Source organism: Musa acuminata, chromosome BXJ1-6 (genome assembly GCF_036884655.1).
Source record: "Musa acuminata AAA Group cultivar baxijiao chromosome BXJ1-6, Cavendish_Baxijiao_AAA, whole genome shotgun sequence".
In the NCBI taxonomy this organism is placed as follows: Eukaryota; Viridiplantae; Streptophyta; class Magnoliopsida; order Zingiberales; family Musaceae; genus Musa; species Musa acuminata.
This window is the reverse complement of record NC_088332.1, coordinates 23,626,212-23,647,064: the sequence shown is the minus strand read 5'-3', so window position 1 is coordinate 23,647,064 and position 20,853 is coordinate 23,626,212. Positions and strand designations below refer to the sequence as shown.

General features: G+C 39.8%; 3 protein-coding genes across 3 annotated transcripts; 1 reads left to right on the top strand and 2 right to left on the bottom strand.

Annotated features, from left to right (window-relative positions):
• Nucleotides 1-347: 347 nt before the first annotated feature.
• LOC135676633 (uncharacterized) lies at nt 348-5,574 on the bottom strand. Its single transcript, XM_065188026.1, has 7 exons — nt 5,186-5,574; nt 4,043-4,216; nt 3,859-3,951; nt 3,682-3,750; nt 1,147-1,353; nt 834-959; nt 348-673 (listed from the first exon to the last, which is right to left on the bottom strand). The coding sequence occupies exons 1-7, from the start codon at nt 5,465-5,467 to the stop codon at nt 518-520; spliced, it is 1,107 nt and encodes a 368-aa protein (XP_065044098.1). The 5' UTR covers nt 5,468-5,574; the 3' UTR covers nt 348-517.
• Nucleotides 5,575-9,327: 3,753 nt separating this feature from the next.
• LOC135676632 (uncharacterized) lies at nt 9,328-10,387 on the bottom strand. Its single transcript, XM_065188025.1, has one exon. It carries the CDS (start codon nt 10,355-10,357, stop codon nt 9,530-9,532), a length of 828 nt encoding a protein of 275 aa, XP_065044097.1. The 5' UTR covers nt 10,358-10,387; the 3' UTR covers nt 9,328-9,529.
• Nucleotides 10,388-11,520: 1,133 nt separating this feature from the next.
• LOC135677765 (uncharacterized) lies at nt 11,521-15,726 on the top strand. Its single transcript, XM_065190154.1, has 2 exons — nt 11,521-12,114; nt 15,478-15,726. Exon 1 carries the CDS (start codon nt 11,608-11,610, stop codon nt 12,100-12,102), a length of 495 nt encoding a protein of 164 aa, XP_065046226.1. The 5' UTR covers nt 11,521-11,607; the 3' UTR covers nt 12,103-12,114; nt 15,478-15,726.
• Nucleotides 15,727-20,853: the final 5,127 nt, after the last annotated feature.

Here is a 20,853-nt window from a genome sequence, read left to right as displayed (position 1 = left end):
AGAATAATCTATGGGCCCACGTCTACGATTATTATGGTCAACGATTGATTTTGCATGTAGCTGAAAAAAAAGTAACTTGGTCAATGACATATAAAAATGTAAAATCTGATAAAGAAAACCAATCCTCATTCACTTCAAGTAAATAATTTATGTATCGAGTATCGATTAATTAAAAATAATGTTCGTTTATTATGTTTTAGGTAAGAGTTTATTTATCATCAAGCACAACATCCGTTTCGAGGCTTTCTTTTATTATTAAAATTAATAATAATAATAATAATAATAATAATAATAATAATAATAATAATAATAATAAATCGATATAAAGTAAAATGACACCAAACCCAGAATAGGATGATGATCTGATTGAATATGGTCACTTTGTAAAATGACATAAATGTTGAAGATGGATTCGCACCATCAAATATCTTTGTTTCCATAAGAATAAAAAGTGAATTAGACATTGGAGAACCACTCCTAGTGAAGTCAACAATCAATTTATGTCATCGTAGATGGTCTACGAGTATCCCTTCCTCCCTTTAAGATTAATTACCCCAAGCTCCCGTTCAACAAAATCTCCAGCACACATAGGAGGGTATTTGCTCGCAACCGGTGTCTCAGCGAAATGGCCTAACGGCTTCAAGATAGCATCCGAAGCAATATGTGCAAAGAGCTGGTTAAAACAAAGTTGACAAGAAAATAAATATATTAGCGGATGACAAAATATGACAAACAAATATATATATATATATATATATATATATATATATATATATATATATATATATATATATATATATATATATATAACCAAAAGAAACTAAAATGCTTACAGTTGATGAAACCCTCCAAATGCTGAGGTTTTGCTGCTTTGCCAACTCAATAGCTTCAAGTGTCCTATTAGTCACAGTAACTTCATGCATTCCAGCCAAACACTTGCCTCCAGTTAACCACTCTATCTGCATATGAGCATCACATACATATTAGCTGCATACATACAATGGGTTAAGAGAATAACACACATTATTATCTGCTATTTGAAACAACACCTGGTATTTGCTTAGAATTTGCTATACATATTGGTGTTGTACTCACAATTTTTCAATGGCTCAATTACCATGCATTGGCTGAAACAAGCATAAATACCTGCATTCCTGTTTGGATAAGAAGACAACCCACAGGAACCTTGACCTCCATTTTTTGCCCATTTCTCAGCCAGATGCTTAAGCCTGGGAATCTACTTCTACCGTGGATTGTTAAGAAATTTAGGTCATAATGATATCCTGCAAAAACTGTGCCCAAACTGCCGTGTCGTTGGAGGTCACTTCCTGTTGGAGCGAGGAGGTGAGGTCCCTAAAGTTTACAGGGGATAAAGAAGGAACCATAAGAACAACAAACACAGTATGATGAGAGTAGTTCTGTCTATAAATAAAACTATTACTAGTTAATGAATTTTCATCCTAGTCATGTATGGAAAAGGTGTCAATAATCTAAAGTGGATCTGTTAACATTCCTGCAAGTCACGCTAACAATAATGTAACTAGTTTAGAATTTTCCACAATGACTGAAAGAAATCCTAGAATTGGAGACAATGTCTCCAAATAAATAGAGAGTACATGCAGTTAACTAATGAAGACATACAAGCTCCGAGTCCTGATTAATAAAACCTTCCAACAATAGTCAAGCCAGACAAATATATTAACCTGGAATCTGATACCCTGAAACAAGAAATAAAGCTGCCAGTATGTGTGTCGTAGAATGTTGAGACTAATTAAATATAGCAATCAGAAAACCAAAAACTCATCCTGCACCAGGGTTTTACTGGTAATTCTGCATAGTCCTCGTTCATTGTATCCAAAAAATATATATTTATTTCAATGTACAAGATAAAGCTAAAAGCCGATAAGCGAATTAACCAAATTACATATCACACCTGCTGGACCTGTTCTTAATCATCATCACTCAGGCCTCTCCCTGTCAACACAAGGTCAGCTACAGAACACTTCTCAAATTCGAGAAGGCTCTATATAAGATTTGACAGAATTTTACAAATTTTGTGATGGGTTATCAAATTGATATCAATTTTGGGGACCACACCAGTATGACCAACCTGACTGACAAGTACAGTATGGTGATTGCTACATGCTAACAGGACATACAAAGACTTGTCCACACAATCAAAGTGGAGAGAATGCTCTCCTACATAATAAAAGTAGAGAGGAGGCACTGGGAAAAGGGCACGTCTCGAGAATTTTTCTAAGACGGTTAAAAATTGCCATAAGGTCGTCATTTCAGACATTAGACATGAGAATTATGAATCTTTATAGAAAAAAGGAAACATACTCTCCAGATAGAGATAACCAACCATTGATGCTAGAAAGAAGTTGCAGAAAACAATTTTGCAGTTGATAATTCAATCAACAGGATTAGTCACACAACAGTTTAAGCTGTATGAATGTTAAATGTACTAAATATCAGAGCTATTTGATAATATCATGAATATAAAAATAAAATCCACTAACAGTTTAAAGTGGGGGAAAAGCGATGTAGAAAAAGAAAAATGTTCACATTTAAAGAACTTAAAGTTTCATACTGCAATTCCCTCTTGAAGGAGATGCATGTTAAAACCACAGGTTCACATGCACAAATTTGAAGATGAGGTCTGTGATGAATGGCAACAAGCTTAAAAGGACAGTCATCTTATTAGATAACTGTAAGATACAAGAGTGTAATATTGAGATGCACAAGGCCACATGGTATTACATTCCTGAAGTCATTAAAGATGGAAGGTCTACGCAATAAACAAAAAATGTTAAGGGTATCCTATAAAGATGAATAGAAGAACATACTGCATGTGAGCGAGACAGAAGACACTCAAAACTTTGTCCTCGGTTTGAATTTTTACATTGGTCATTTATACTGTTCATCAGCATGAAACTTGTCGATTTCAAATACATCATATAGATCTTTTCTTGACTATTATTTTGTCTTCTACTCTCCTGAACTTTGATTAAACAGATTAATAAAGCAACAAAAACATTATGAAACTTGATGTGGACACATTTAGTGTCGGTATGCTCAGAATCATATCATAAAGAATCTGCAGATATAAGATTAGGTACTTCCGGTCAACATATGCCCATCAATATCAAGCATGAGCATACCTATCATGCAAAGATATGGCTTCTTATCCACAGAGGGTCAGGCGGGATGTCATAAGGTAACCAAGAGACCATGATAAAGAACAAACCCATTTCATGAAAAAAGTGCGACCATTAACCAACAGAGTTATTCATTATGAATAATAGCCTGCTGTCGCATTGAAACATATGAGTGCAAACTAATATGGTTAAAATAAAGTTGGTAAACTAAGGTTGGTTGAATCCATGATGCAGTTGTCAAAACAATATGTCGACAAGAATAAAAAATACTTGTGAGATGTCCTAAAATTAATAAAGGAAAATTAATTTGAGAAGAAATAGATTAAGAATTGAGCATTTAATGGAATGGGGGAATACATAGAAGGCAATCTAAAATACTGCTTAATATAAATGATATGAATTGGCAAAATGGTTCGAAAAGATTCTTGGACAGGAGCAAACTAAAGCATTACAAGCTCCGTGTTGGTCATTTAGAAGAAAAAATTTCATTATCAACATACTCCTGTAAACATGGTATAACCTGTTTCATTAAAGAAGTGAATGCATCCTTGTCTAAGCCAAATCCGATTGCAGCCATCTCAGCAACAACCTGGCACAAACAAAGTCTTACATACACAATACACAATTATAGGCAATCACAAGAAAATGATGCAAACAAAATAGAATTAACAGACACCTAACTGTAAGAGTGATGTACCTCAATTGCGGCTATCATTTTTGAACCCCACGAATCCATAGTTTCTTTCCATTCAGGAAACCCTTCGGGTATGACAGGTTCTGAGTTCAGTTCCTTAATCAGAAAAAAGGAAAAAGATTTCACAGTTTCGACATTAGATTCACATATTCCTGCAGAAAAGAATTTTATGAAAAAAACATGAGACCTGAAAACGGGTGTTTGCTGGTCGAGGGCCCACTCTCCACATGTATCGCCATTTAGGATCTGGGCCTCTAGGAATAGCAGGTTGGAACTCTTCCGGCATCAATTTGATCTTTGCTTGCATATCCTCGTCAACCAGACTACGTGGAACTTCCACTCCCTCAGGAGTTGCTCCGACCTAGTTTTTTTATTCAATTAAACATCAGGGTATAAATTTTCTTTGATATTTTTCCAACTAAAGATAATCAGGTGCTATAAATGAAAAATTTTATGATCACACTATTGAGTTATTGATGGGATGTTGTCTTTTTGCAATACTAATTTTCTTGTATCCAACAACATTCTGATCTGCTTGTTTTGAATGGACTTTTTCCTCTGGAATCTTTCTTCCTAGCCTAGATCCTCAAGCGCACAACTTGTGCTGGGTCTTTGGCCACTGGGGAGGTTTCCAGAAAAACCGTACTGAAAGAAAGCAACCCAACTAACACAACTACTGGAAAAGGTTTTACTAGGCAAAACATGCAGAGTTACCACATGCAACAAGGTGAACCAAGCTATAAAATTATCTTACCTTCAGTGTGCAATGAACATCATGGGATGAAAATTGTCAGTAACATGGTGATGCTCATAACAGTTGTGCCATTTGATATACAGCTTCAACTATCAGATAGTCTCCTTTTCCCTTTCCCTTCTCCCATCTGCTTTCATTTATCCCTATCCAAAATAATATTGTTGATGTATTTAAGGCACTTAAACATTTGTTTTGTCGGTAACGTATCGAATTCTTGCAATGGTAATTTCCATCTCTGCCCTAAATTCAATCCGGAAGAACACCCAATAAACATCCCCCATCGTTCCATATTTTTCATGCCCGCTTACAAAAGTTGATAAAGACATGATTTGTTTTTGCTATGGTATCCTCTCCGTTTGCGATCAGTTCCATTGCTCACGAAACCAACTCGGATCACAGGATCGAATGTTGGGATCAAAACCCAGATTATCACCTAGCATTTTTTTCAGATGGCAGACAAGCCGATCCACCGTTTATAAAAATAATCGATCTAAAATTGCAGGGATATTCAATAGAACCAAAAAAAAATCCAATCAAGGAAACGAAGAAGAAGAAGAAGAAGAAGAAGAAGGAAACCTGGTAATGGAGGGCGGGGCGCGCTTGGAGGCGCTTGAACTCTTCCGGTCGCCCAAAATATCGCTCCATCATGTCGAGGAACCGATCATTGTCCTCGACGGAGCACCGTGGGTCCTTCACGAGCAGCGCCCCGCTGTCCCTGAGGCACCCGCTCACCGTCGTGCAGAGCGCCCTCAGCTCCACCTCCGCCGCCGCCGGCGCCGCCGCCGGGGGAAGAGCTCCGGCCCCTCGCCGGGCGGAGATCTCGAGGTAACGGGAAAGGTCAACCACCGGGAGGTCCATCGCCGATGCCGGGATCGCGTTGACGGGGCGTGTAGCGGGGGGGAGTATATATATATTTGCAACACGACGGGGGAGTCATGAGAAGTCCAACCGGACAAGGTAACTCCACTAGGGAAAGAAAGCGGAACGCGAGTTGGCTTGCGAAACGGTGGGAGGACAAGCGCAACTGATCCTGGAAATGAAAGAATGCCTCAGCTTCCTGTTGAAACAAGTCACTCGATCACCTACCCTCCAAGTAATTGGAGGGTTCTGGTGGACCCCACTGTGGGTCCGACCAGTCACAGAGAACGAGGGTGCTTATGCGTGGTGTCGTCTCGCGGGGCAGGAAAACTACGGCCCAAAATCCGGGATCGGTGACCGGGCAGCGTATGCTCCCCGGGCGGTGCGTGAAACCTGCATAGTAGACCGGGAACGGTTTGATGAAATAGGCGGTTTCGGAAAGGTTTCTTTTAAGAACACATTAATGGACGTTCGGTTGGTTGCCTGCAAGTGTTCGATGTATTTCAGTCTGTTTTTATAATAAAAAAGGTCAAGTTTGCGTTAATTTTCTCAAAACATCCTTTATTTTTACTTATTTTTTCTTTAGCATTTTCTTTTTTATTTATCCTAGAAGTGATTTTTTTTTTTTCTAAAAGATAAAATTGTCTTTGTTTTTTACCATCCCTCATCCCTTTTGTATGTTTTCCCTATTGAGCAAATAATCACCGCCCCATTACCTCCGTCCCTCATCCCTATTGAACATGTTCCTCATCCCTTTTGTATGTTTTCCCTATTGAGCAAATAATCACCGCCGCATTACCTCCATCCCTCATCCCTATTGAACATGTTCTCCCTTATTGATCCAAGAAGCTACGAACTACAACGGTGGAAGAGTGGAGGGCAAGCGAGGGCAATAACAAGGGACACCTTATCGTTATGTAAGACATCCGGGTGATACATAACAATAACAAAAATACCTTATGTGACAAGCGATGACCCACATCGAGGAGGCCAAGAAGAAAGATAATGATGAGGGTAAAAAAAAAGAGAAGGAAAGATGAATGTGACAATAAGAGACAATGATGATCAAAGAAAAAGAAGATAGGTGACGATAGCAAAGCCTCAGTGGTGAGCAACATTCGAACGTAAGGGGAATTTTTTTTTTAAAAAAAAAAATATATATATATATATATATATGAGAATAAATAAAAAAAGAAGATGCTAATAAAAAATAAAAAAGAGATTTTTCTAGAAAACTTGCTGCTAGTCAAATTTTCTAATATCGATCATTTATCAATCACACTTACAAATCCAACGACACTAAGATTTTACTCCCACATTTCATATTATTTGTTTCCGTTGCTTTTTTAATACTATAGAAATAAAATAATATCAAGATGCGGTATATGTATATAATTTCACATTTTGCACTTAAAAGGTTGTGCAAACTACAAATCAGATGTGCCGTAACACACAAGTAGATGTACCTCATGGATGAGCCAGTTAATTGGTCACCGTGTAATATTTGTTTGACAAATCCATGTATCGGAGCCTGTACCTTTATGCAATATGACGAAAGTTCTCTCTCAAGCCTGTTGCATGTTTAAGACAGCTAGCTACCTGTTTGTATGGTTCCTCTACATTCTGGGAGGAAGCTGAGTTCAATTCTGAGTCGAGCTGACCACTTTGTTGCATGTCTAAGACGAGCTAGCAACCAGTTTTTATGCTTCCTCCAAAGTCCATTCTGGGTAGAACTGACCACTTGTCGCATGTTTAAGGCAGCTACCTGTTTTTGTGGTTACTTGAAGCCCATTCTGAGAGGAAGCTGAGTTCAATTCAACTCTACCAATAGATATGGTATTATTAATTAAATAATACAATAAATCAGATACCCCATAACCTCCTCAATGGCCTAGGATGATGATGTCTTTGAGGTCGCAAACCTTTTATGTAACTTCAAAGGCTCCCAGTTATGTTGTTCATAAGCATTAGTAGATCATGCACACAAGATTTGATATTATAGGTTTACTACTTTCTGACTGGATTCTATGATTCAAATTGAGCCAAAAATATGAAAAACAAAATGTGGCTTATCAAACAAAAAAAAAAAAAAAAATTCCAGAAACACAGGACCACAAAATTCTTTAGTAACACCCCCTATTATAAATGCTACAGGATTTCTGCCCTGACTGGAATTTAGAAAAAGAAAATTCTGAAATCTGGATCCAAAGGGGGCATGTCAGATGATGCATCAATACAGTGGAACACATCATGTGGTAGAAAGAAGCTGTTAAAACAATGGCTTAGCAATACCTAAAGAAAGAAAAACCTACATCAAGGGTACAGAGATGTAGTATGTATGTATGAGAACTCCTCAATCAGCAATACCTGCCCTTCGACATAAATATAAGAAGCACACAGAATTGTAAATCTGAATTCCTATCCAGTAAAGACCTAGAGTTTTTCATCTCGAGTTACACACGCAGCTGCTAGAATGGAAGAGACTTATTGAACTCAGTATTGCTCCAAGACTCACCGAGGGAAACAGGGAGGACTATGCAAACAAAGAGTCATGAAAATACAAAAAATTTGGAGGGTCCAGAAATTGATAGAACCAGTAATGGAGAGAATGAAGAACGTGGCAGAACTACCAATTAACATCATATACAAAAGCACGATTCTGACACACACAAAATGGATAACCCTTTGTTGATCTCTACTTATAGAATATAACATAAGACCCATAAAAAATATTCCATTCTGGCATCTAAAGACAAAAACAAGCAGAGGTAGTGTATCACAATAAAAAAGGAAACCAAAGTAACTCACAAGTTGAAAGAAATAAGTATCTACTACAAGTATGACAAACTGTAGAATAAGAACTCTAGTATCTACATGATTAACATGATCTCAAAGCAACCACAGATCTGGTGGCTGCTAACTCCTATTACTTTCTTCAGCTATAAGGGTTTAAATTAAATAATATAACGGGTATAGGATTATCTGACATGAGAAAAACAAAAAACCAACAATAATTTCATAATGGTTGAGCTCCCCAAACCCCGCATTGGCAGGAGCATGCACTGGATACACCCTTTTTTTTTATTATCTGTTGGCATAAATGCTCATTTCATGATGTCTGCAACCAAGTGATAAAAACTAAACCATCAATAAAGTACAGAATGAGCACTATCACTTCATTTCTAATGCTTACTTGATGGAATCACATAATTAATATTTGGTGATGTGAATTCTAACAATTTCAGAAGAATAAAAGATTAAACAAAAAAATGTTAATTGAGTTTCCGCATCCTTTGTGATTTCTCAACATCCTAAAGATATGATTAATGATTCATGATGCTCGGTGAGAGATGGCCAAATCAAATGATTGATTTTAAAGTTCAATTTGTATTAGACCACAACATGAGTGTTGCACCATTTTACATTAAAAAGCTTTGTTGACACGTTCAGATTTTCAGGAAAATAATGATAAACAATATTTTTTTTTAAACGAAGGAGAAAAGAAGCTTACTTCTATTCTTTTTTATTACTTATCAATTGCCAAGTACAAGAAACCTAAGCCATAAGGCACTACGAAGGACAGCATCAACTGATCAAATCTTCCAATCCCCGTCGCGGCTCAAGCATATTTTTTTGTTCCCAGAAAGTATTCAAGAAAGCTTTACAATATCTATCAAGTGAGCAAGTAAAGAAAGTCAGCAATTACCTGTCCGTATGATTTCCTTGAGAGTGTACCTAGAATTTAATTTCATCTAGAGAACGATAAAAGCAATGAAGCCTTATTGGTTTTCTTAGCTGAAGAGAATTAAGTTATGGACCCGTAAGTATAATATGTCTCCAAAATGAACCCATCTCATCGCTGTTGGATCTTAAACAATCTGAGCTTCTCAAATCGTAAACTCCATGGTAAGTCTAGACAAACTGGGAAGAATTACAAATCAAGATCGCATTATTCTGTTGGAAAGAAATGGGACATTATTCTACAAAGGACCCATAAGTATCAACGCACAAATTCTAAAGACCGAATCGAACAAAATAAGACCATGGTACCCGATGATAACATTATCGCCCAAGTAGAGCTGCCAGAGATCCTGCCGAGATGCCCACGATGCAGCAGAAGGAAACCACTCGAGCTCTTATGAACAAGAGATTCAAGTTCTTTGTGGCCTGGAGAGCCAGCGTCAGAATCTGGAGACGCCCCTGCTCCTCCATCTTCCTGAAGAAGACAATCGGCTTCAGGGCCCGGCGCATGAGGAACGCCATCGAGAAGGGAAAGCCGAAAGCCGCGAGGCCCTGGACCAGGACCTCGTCGGGCGGCCGTACGGCGAACACGATCCACGCGCCGAGGCCGAGGTGGGCGACGCCCAGCAAGGCGAAGGCCGAGCTGAGGCTGTAGATGCTCCTAGCGAGGCCGTCGAGCACCTGGCGGGTCTCGTTGGCGAGGGCGGAGTCGTCGCGCTCCACCGTGGGGCCGACGATCTCCTGGTGCCGGAACTCCGGGACCTGGGGCTCGCTCTCTGGCTCGGAGCCTCCCGATGGGCCGGCGGAGAGGTTTCTGGGATCGGGGTATAGCGTTTTAGGCAAAGACGGGATTCGGGGAAGGGAGCTGAAGGGAGTAGGGATAAGACTTGTTGGGATTGTGGGGGTTCGCTTGGAGAGGGGTCGGGATCGGAGATTGGCGGCGGCGGTGGTGGAGAAGGATCGGAGGAGAAAGAAGGGATTGGGGATTTGGGGATTAGTAGACGTGGAACCGGGTGTAGCAAGGCGGTGGTGGGATCGGAAGAGGGGCGTGGAGGAGGATGAAGCATTAGGGCTTTTAGCTGGGCTGAGGAAGTGGAGAAGTTTAGGGATTGATCTGCGAGAGCGAGAGACGAAGGAGAAGGAAGCCATTGGTGTTTGCCCGTAGGAGAGCTTCGGAAATATCAGTAATTTATAGGCGCCGACTTGTCACAGAATCCGAAACTGGCTGCCAACGGGTCCAAATGTGGCTCGATTTGGACCCAACGGGCTGATAAACCTAATAGCTCTTAATTGGGCTGACGAATATATGAGCCAGTTTTATGAAGGAAATTATATATGGTCTTTGCGCACCGTGAATTTAATGAAAGAATTGTGACACTGAATGTACAATCAGCCAACCATCAACGTAAACGCTAATGTTTGTTGCCGCAATACGTCATTGATCAACGGTCGACTTAATTCAAGTAGATTTGTGTTGAAAAAAGATCACAAGCACAGAGATCAGTCGAGTCATTCGTTCCCAACATCGGGTTTCTTTGTTCCCCTCTTCCTCTCTCTCTCTCTCTCTCTCGTTACGAGGCAGGCTACTGCAAGTAGAAGGCAAAGAAGGAGAGGACGGCGGCCCCAACGGCGGCTCCAACAGCAGGGGTGATCGCGAAGGACGCGCTGGCGGGGCCGGGAGCCGGAGCCTCGGCTGCAAGGGCGGTGGTGGCCGACGCGGCGGCGACGAGGACGGCACAGGCGATCTTTCCCATCTCCATTTCTGGCGGCGGTGTGGCTTTAGAGCTGCGGAAGAGATGATAGAGAGGGAGAAAGAGAAACTTACTTAGGATGGCTTGTTCCTCCTCCTCCTCCTCCTCTGCAGGCCTGAGGAGGAATGTGGGATGGGAAGGAGGGTTTTCTAGGGTGTTTCAGTGGTCGGGATGGATAGTCGGAGTCGGAGATGCCAACTTCAAAGCTGTGCGTTGTAATTAGAGGAGCGTTTTGCGTGCGTGGGAATCGGTCATTTGGTCAACCTCGTTGACCTGGGCCAGTTGTGAAGCTTAATGTAAAAAAAGCTTATAAATTATATCCGACCAATAAAAAAATATTATCTTATTTTCCCAGCAGACCATATGAGTTGGAATTCCTTTTAGCTTGATCCATTTATTCGGTTTCAATTTTACGTGTAAAGCGTATATAATTTATATGTGAGAATACTTCTCTGACTACTAAAGTTTTTGGAATTATTAATAAATAATTATATATATATATATATATATATATATATATCTCTCTCTCTCTCTCTCTCTTCTATCCGAACCGAACCGAACCGAACCGTCCCGAACTAACGCCATCCCTCCCGACTCATTTCCGGTTCTATCTTGCTTCTGCTGCTGTCATCGTTCCTTCCCCCGTCCATGGCGGAAGCAAAAGCTGAGACACCCACCTGGGAGCAAAGAATGCACACTCTCACCCACATCTTAACCCACCCCACCACTGCGCCCTCCCTCCACTCCCAGCTCTTCGTCGCCTCCCACGTCCCCTGCTTCCTCTCCTGGGATTATCCCCCTTTCCTATGCCGCCCGGCCCCTTTAGCCGCCGGATTCGCCCCGCCGCTTCTCCGCTGGTCCCTCGCCATCTTCCTCCGCCGCTCCTCGCGCCTGGGCCTACCCGCCTCTTCCTGGCGCGCCAAGTGCCCCTTCCAGCAGCCGCCGCCCCTCGTACTCTCCTCCGCCGTGGACCCGCCGCCTCCTCGCTGGGGGCCAGAGGAGCGCCGGGAGTCCGTTCGCAAGCGTCTGAGGCGGGGGCGGATCGGTGTCAGGGTCTCGCCCTTCCTGGCCTTCGCGGTTCCCAATCTCGCGCTCCTCTCGCTTCTCTTCTGGGAACCGCTCTGGCGTCTTCCGGAGACCTAAAGTTGACGCCCGGTACGCTTTTGTTCAGAATCCAATCATCGTATAAGCTTTCTGTGGCTTTCTGTAATAGCAGAGACTACATAGAGGATGAATTCAGTGCTTTGATTAGAACATGGCTACCGCATATGGATAATTGTTTTTTTTTGGTTTTTTTGGTTGGAAAACTGTATAATTTAATCCAGAAAAAAATGATTTATGATTTAGAATCATTCATGCATTAGCCTAATATAGATCAACGTGAACTCTCTTTGATAAACTAAAATATTAAAATGCTGGTCAAAACGATTAATCTTATCTGATATATTTTGAAGTTAACACAACAAAAGGATTCACAAATAAAAACGCAAACGTCCGTAAATTGTTGAAGCTTCCACAAAAGCCAGACAGACTGAGCAATAAATTTACCCTTTTATTTTTGGTTGTCTCGTAATACCTTCTACAACTTGGCCAACTCCAGACTGAATAGAAGTAATCTAGTCTAGTTAGTAAAGATTTTGACAGTAAGTTCTTGAGCTCAAATTTCACCTTAGTTATTTACCTTTTGCCAAAAAACAAAAAAACTTAAAATGCTGATTGATGCCACCAGAAGTTCCAATTTCTCTGACTAATAGACTTTTATTTGATGTATTTATTCATGGTTGTCCTCAAGTCACAGGATTTGATCAATTCTGTAAACTATGGCTATAAGCAGTGGCAGGATAATCTGGCACTGACTTTGTTATCACATCATCATAGAGCTAGTTGATTACAATTAGTTTTCTTGTATGCCTTTTTTTCTTCATGTATGTCATCCTGCATAAAATCGAAAACTTGTAAGTTATTAAAAAAAAAAAAAGCTTTTGATGGTGGGAGTTGTTGATTAGGTTAACAAACTGCAAGTTCATGTTGAAGATTTTCCATTCACATAATATTGTTTAAGATCAAACAAGGGGTTCATTCCTTGTCTCAAATAAAAAGATAAGATTTGGAGATAGATTATCTCTAGAATAAAAGTCTGCAGCATTTTGTTTGATGCAGCAGCAAAGTTAACTGTCAGATATGTGATTATTTTGTGGCTGTTACAAATTATTTTATGTGTGGCAGCATTACGGTGCCCAAAAGGCATTAAGAAATTAAGTTTATCATGATTTTAGGCTGATGTGGTCAGTGTGGTTTCAGATGAGATGTTTTAGCCTTCATCATGAGCACAATGTATTCATTTGTTGTGACCTTCATTTGGGAATTGCGGAATCTAATGCCAAGGTATTAATAATGGATAAAGAACTTACATCTAGTCAGATAAAAATAGTAAATAATAATATCTTATTATAATGATTGTATTTGATGAATTACCTTTTTCTATTTGAGCAAAGCAAACTGGAAATTGCATCTGCCAGTATAGTTTCATAGAGACATTTTTTTTCTGGAATGTTTAATACTGGTTTAAATAGGTGCCTAGGCACTCGTCTAAGTGTTTGGGTGAGGTGAGGCGAGGCCTGAGCACCTCAGGCTTCGACCAGGCGGCACACTTCAACGAAGCATCGCTTGGGCACTCGCTTGAACCCAGGCGTTGGGCACCTCAAGCGAGCGCTCGGTTCAAACGAAGCAACCAAATTAGACTTTTTAAGTCTGGTTCGGTTGAACAGTAACTAGTTGGCTCGATTGAACCAACTAAGCTCGAACAAATGCTTGGTTCAAATGAAGCAACCGTACTAGACTTTTTAAGTCTGATTTTGTTGAACAGTAGCTAGATGGTTTGATCGAACCAACTAAGCTATGTACTATTATTGTACATCGTTGGCCCTCCCCGCATGACCCCGAGCCATAAACCCTAGCGCAGCTACTACCTTCGCTGCCAATCCACAGGACTGACACTTCCTCGATCGTAGATGGACAGGTCCGATGGCCTAACTTTTATACGTGGTTCCTTCCATTATTGCTACTTCCATGTGCAACTCCTTCCACTGTCAAGGGAGAGGACCACAGCTTCCTCTGTCATCGACGGACACCTTTGAAGCTTCCTTCACCCACGACGTCATTGTCCACAACTTTTGTCGCCGTCGCTACTGCCATTTGCAGCTTTCTTCTCCGTTGTTGTTGTCATTCGAAGCTTTCGCCTCCGTTGTTGTCATTTAAAGCTTCCTCTGCCACTATTGCTATCGTCTGTAGCTTTCTCCATCGCCGTCGTCGTTTGTCCGAAAGTTCCTTCATATATATATATTTGAAGTCTTATCCTACTTTTGATTGCTTTTTCCCAAAGTTTCACACTATGAGTCATAATTTTAATTTCTATGTCATCATGATAGTTTTGTATGTCATTTATTCTTCTATGTCACTAAGCATCTCTTTCTTCATTCATTATGCATCTATTTGAATCTCACAATCTTGTTAAATAGGCTAGTTAACCAAGCTACTACTCTCTGGTCTCCAAAAATTTTTTAAACCTCAATGAGGAGGCCATTAGGTCCCTCACTCTTAGTTATTTTTATCTTTTTTTAAGGCATCCTCTAATTTTGCAAATAAATATATGATTATTAAATATATAATTGTTATTAAAATGTTACATCATTTGTTGAATATTTATTAAATAATTTATAAAAATAATTTCTTCATCATTTTTAATTTTATTATCATTAATAAATATTTTTTATCTTCATTTTAATGCATTTGATATTACCTAATTCATTATCCTTTCTTTGTCTAGCTTTAGCAATTCTAATATATATGTTTCCCTATCTTTAGTACCTAATTTATGATAAAAAATTATCATAAGCTTTATATCTTGTAGTTCTTTTAGCATCTTTTTTAGATTCTTTATATCTATCTTTTAAATTTCTCCTTATTTTTATAATTTTATCAATCCTTAAAACATGATATTTTAATAATAATTGTTTTATGAACTTTCTCTCACCATCATCAACTCTCTCTTAAAGTTATACTTCTACCTTTAGTTTTATCAAAGATATTCTTTTTTAAGGTCCTAATCTTATTAGCAATTGTAGTCTAAATAATATCAATACTATGTTTGTCTATGTTTCAAATCTTCTCCTTTTTTTTTATCCTTTTCTTAATAACTTTTGCATCATCGAATCCTAGTAATTTTTTCTACAATCTTTTACTTTTTCTATATTCTATGACAAATATGTATAAGGTTATAATTCTTATATATAATTTTGCCTATCTATCTTATCTTTCTAATGAGAAAAATGTCTATAACTATTCTTATAAGTAATCAAATATTTATGTTTGTTCTTGTAGTGAGTATTGACAATTAATTATAAGATGGGTGATAAAATCTAAAATCATATCACCTTCTTCGTTCACTCCTTTTTATCTTTGGCTCGGTGTTTGATTTGCAATGTTCCATTGATGTTCTTGCACTGTGTTTATGTGCAGGTTATCCGAATTGATGAAGCAGCTCTCGGAGAAGGTTTGCCTCTTGGCAAGTCGGAGCCGGCTTTCTATCCGGATTGGGCCGTGCACTCTTTTCCATTGAACTTTTTCATCAAATGTGAACTGTTATAATATTTTTTTTTAATTTGGTTTATTTATAATTTTTTTAATAATATATAATATTTTTTTGTTGATGAGATATTGAAAAATATCGTAAAATCATTGAAAAACACTGTAAGCGATATATGTGCCTCTTTAGGTGTCATTCATTGCTTCTAGATGGATATGATACTATAATTTTAGGCTTGTAAATTAGGTTGATTGAGGTTAAAGGTTCATTTATGTTATTCACATGTTTTCAAGAAGGTCTTATAGTATTATTTTTTTTATTTTATTATGGTAACTAAAACATTATAATAAACTATTTTTTTTTATTCTTATTTGGGTGATGTTATTATTAAATCATTATAAATATCTATTTGAATGTTAGTGTGATATATTTTGATTTGGGTGATGTGTTTTGATTTCATTTGGCATATTGTAATAGTGGTATAGTATTTTTTGTTGAGATGGTATTGAAAAATAATAAATACTACAAGAGACAGACATATTAATGTTATGGCTTATTTGGTTGTATTAAAACAATAACTTAATATTTTTCAATAGAGAGAACGATGTATGAATGATCAATGTCAGAAAAGTTCCATGTATCGAAATGGGGATTGAGCCAATCCGAATGCTTAAACAGAAGAATGAAACCACTCAACCTCATCATAGTATTCTTACGACATATATATATATATATATATATATATATATATATATATATATATATATATATATATATATATATATATATATATATATATATATATATATATATATATAGGAAAGCAGCGAGTCCGACGAATTCATAACGCGACATGACATAACATAGGAGTTCATTGGTTGGGATGCTAGTGATGAAACATTATTTATGACACCGATCGCTACACCGAGGAGCCATCCGATGGAGGATAATACGACTATCATCAAACGCCCCAACCAAACACGATGAGAGAAGATCGAAACCTACGACATTGTAGCCATCCAATATAAGGTTTGGGTGATTAATCACATCAACGATAGGAGATCCAATGAAAACCAAACAAAAACATATACTATGCTTTATTGATCTCTCGATTCAATAATCAAGCATTCTATCAAGAAGCAAGGTGCCACTAGGCTTTAACTCCAATTTAAGGGTTGCACAACAAAGGGTCCCAAAACTGAAATCTCTCACAAGTGTCCACATGATACAACATTTATTTACAAATCTAAAATGACCATCAAACACAACTAAATTTAGGGTTGTTAAGCTTTCGACTGTCCCTCTACATGTTATGCAAAGCATGAACAAACCAAAAGACACGGACATACTTATGCATTACATCGAACACTCCGTTTACAATTTTGTCCATGATATTCTCCCCCACTTATTCCTTTGACGTCCTCGTCAAAGCCTTTGTCGACCCTGCAACTCCTCACTTTTGCTGAGTTTTCAATCTTCTGCTCCAATTGTAATTCGCCTCTTGGCTCCCAACTGCTCTCCGCCGCTGTTGTTGAGTAGTCGAACTTTTGATCTATCATGCTATTTCAACTCACTAATGACTCTGACTCTTGTGTGGGGTTGGTTGAGTTGTGTTAATCCCTGTTGGTTCTTGCGGATCCTTCAGATGAAGAAAAAGATCATCCTTACTATGTGTCAGTCTCTCAAATGTCTCATACTGCTTGAACTTGGTAGATGCTTGTTAGAGCTTTAACGAGCATCGCCTTGCAAACTTTTGAAGTTTTGGGTCCTTCCTCTATAAAAGTTGTGCATTGACTCTTCTTTCACTTAATTGTTACTTCCAAGTAAATTCGCATCAATTTCAATTTCGATTGACATTCTATTGGGAAATAAAGTGAATAATATACTCTCAGTAGCATTGATCACCATTGGTGATGATTTGACAACTATTGTCTTTCATTATCTTCGAAAGGTATTTGAACATGTGCAAAGCTCCTCTGCTAGATAGATAAGAGAATTGGGGTATTCGGTTTCGTCTATTCTCTTAAGAGTTGAGAAGGCAAATGTTACTTAATTTTGCCTGTCTCCTCGAAGGTTCTACTCAATGCATCGAGCTGGTTATTGGCATTCGCCTGCTCTTTGCTCACACTTCTAAAGTACTTAAAGTGTTTGCACTCCTTGCATTGAGTTAGTTACTATGATTCACCTTCTTAATGCCATCGAACTTCTAGAATGTAGGAAGTTTTCACTCCAACTTGGAGCAAGTCTCTTATAGTTTAGGTTGCACCGTCTTCTCCATCAACCCTGCCGCCTACTCCACTGAGTAGCAAAGGTACAGCACCGAGTATTGCCTAACTTAGTTTCTAGGTCGTGCACTCTTGCACGACCCGAAGTCCTTTATTTTCTGCTATCTTGATGAAAAGCTTATTGGCATTGGTCTTACGAAGTTCCATGGTCTCTCTGCCCTTCAGTCTTGTCTCAGTACTTGGAGTTTACCTCTGTATGCTCCACCTCCTCGGTCCCTTTCATGAGCAAGCGCTCTCCCTCCATGAGAGCAAGGGATCGATGACTTCACGGAAGTCCCACCTCTACGGTACCATGGTGCTGCCATGCCCATGGTCCTACTATCTGTCACATCACATCTGCATCCATTTTCTTCACGATCGGTAGATCTACCTCTGTGGCACTTTGACACTCCTCCGAATCTATTTTCATTCTAATCGATGCTTGGTTTTTTTGGGTAGCTAAGTCTCTATAGACTCGTCATCGCTTCCTCGCCCCTTTCGACCCCTTGCTTCAACACCTCTGTGTTCTCCAAGCAGTTCCCCTTAGTCGATGGAAAGACAAACTACAACTCTCATGTATGACCTCTACCATCATGTTGCAAGGTTCACACCGATTCTATTCTCCTTAGCTTCCTCGGTAGCAATGTTCACTTACTCGACCTTGTCCTATGACTTGTCGGGCTCCCTTAAGTGAATATGGGCTCTAGAGTAGCCCAACTCTCTAACTATTTTGATCATACCTCTGCATGATCAAATCCCTCCCATGAGACTCATTAATACTTACATTCGAACTTTTCTCTCGGTGGTACGCAGCCTTCATATGCTGAGGACCAAAGCTTTCATCCGATACAAAATTCGATACACGTATGGAAGACCCACCTCTGCGGTACCATAACCTTCACTCCTTGAATCCATATCCCTTATTGCCATCCTATTATTCACTAAAGTGGAGCTCTCAATAGCTCTCGATCATACCTCCATATGATATAGTCTCTCATGGGACTAGATTCGTGTGTATCGCATTACCACGAACTGTTCCACCACGATCCGTTGCACTATGTCGCCTCCTAGTGACATCTCTATTGAATTCTGATCCTTGTGGGATGAACTCGAATTGTGATCTCTTCATGTGTGGCCTCTGCCAATACATCGCAGGGTCTCTTCCACTTTCGATTTTATTCGGTCCTTTGGCAATTGACCTTCATCCACCTGCTCTTGAGTCACACCTAGATGAAGCATCGCTCTAGGACAGTCTGTCGTCTAGTAGCTCCTGAAGTCCACAAACTTCGTTGAAAATTATGCACCATTATCTGGATCCTGGGCCTCTGCCCCTACCAGCACAATCTTCGCTGCGCACCGCTTCCTTCATGGCAACTCGAATGGCAACACTATGGCATATTCTTCAAGAGTACCCTCCTCTGTGTCCTCTTGCCCCGTGCCGAGGCCTTCTGAACCCAACTTCGCCTCCGCAAGTTGAGTCGCCTTAGTTCCCCATCAAATGCTTCTCCGAGATAAGGTGCAGGTGCCCAGAAGCTCCCTTCATCTTTGGCACTATGCAAGATGAGTTCGCTCCGTCAAAATGAAGGACCCGTAAAATAACATGATCCTGCTCTTGCCTTTACAAGAGTTCATGTCCTTGACCTCTGTCCAAGGAAAGCTCTGTGCCTCCGCTCCATGTTCCATCTTCTATGTTGGCTCCCTTCATGCGGCTTGGGTACTTCGCCAAGTTACACCCAAGTTGCTCCGCTCCTCGTTTTGCATTTAGTTGATGGTGGCCCTCGTGCCCACCATTCAATGGGTCAGCCATCCCTTGAGTCCGATCTCCATATCAACTATAAGTGTGCCTTCATTTGTGTTGCTTTGGGTTGCTCCCCCGCTTGATCTTGCAATGCATTCTCTCAAGCGAGCGACGACTCCTCGCCGCTCGCTCGGTCCTTTGAGCTTCGTGGAGTTATCGTTTTTGAGGTACTCCTCTTCAACATATGCAGTCTATTGCATATGATTCTCCCTTTGGAGAACCAGGATCTATCCCTCTTGGATAACTATCCTATTGGAGCAACATCTCTCTATGCTTCTTTCTCTCTTAAAGTTTCGAAGACCATCATCCCCTTGGACTACTCCGATTTGCTAAACAAACTATGCATTGTTCTGCCTCTTACAAATGCACTTGCTAGATTGTGACTCCACGTCAATAAAGCCCACGCTGCACCACTCAAGACCTAACAACATGTTAAACTCACTACACACTTCAGCCTCCTACGGACGTATTCTTCACATGCCGAAGAGAAAGTTTCAATGCTCCATGGCACCGAGTTTCGGTCGCCTTAAGATGGCCGCGAACATTCCATCGTCCACATACAAGCCCATGCATGAGTACCGAATTCTTCGAGTTACCAATTCTCCTCATCTCTATAAGCTTTGCATAACTCTTTTGGTTGTCAAGCAACTCATTCCACCTTGTATGGTCTCATTCTTTACCAAGCGCCTCACTTGCCTTGAGCACCATCAAGTATAGTTGTTAATGTCAAGCCGTAGCTTGAACTCAGCCATCCCAACCTTTGTGCGCTCCGTATTCTTCCAAGCTTGCTTGTTCTCGTTGTGCCTCTTGTGCAAAGGGTTGGCCATTCCTCTAAATGTCAATCTCAGATACCCACTCCTTCGAACGACTCATTTTCCCTATATTCTCATACCCATTTTCCCCCAAACGGTCGTGCGTGTGCTGACTGCCCTCAACACAACCCCGTTAGGTCTCCCACATTTGCATGCCAAGTGTTTCTATGAGTGCTTGTCCCGCTCTGATACCATCTGTCATGGACTTAGCTGATTTTGCCTAAGTCGTACGGTACCCTTACATGAGTACTGAATTATTTGAGTTAGCAATTCCCCTCATATTTGTGAGCTTTACATAACTTTTTCGACCGAGTTCTTAGCTCGATCGATAACCAAAATGAATCCTCAAATAACACAAAAGATGGAATGTAAATAAGGATGATGGACTCTTGCATCATTAATTGTTTTGTTGTTCCAACAAAAACAATGAGCTAA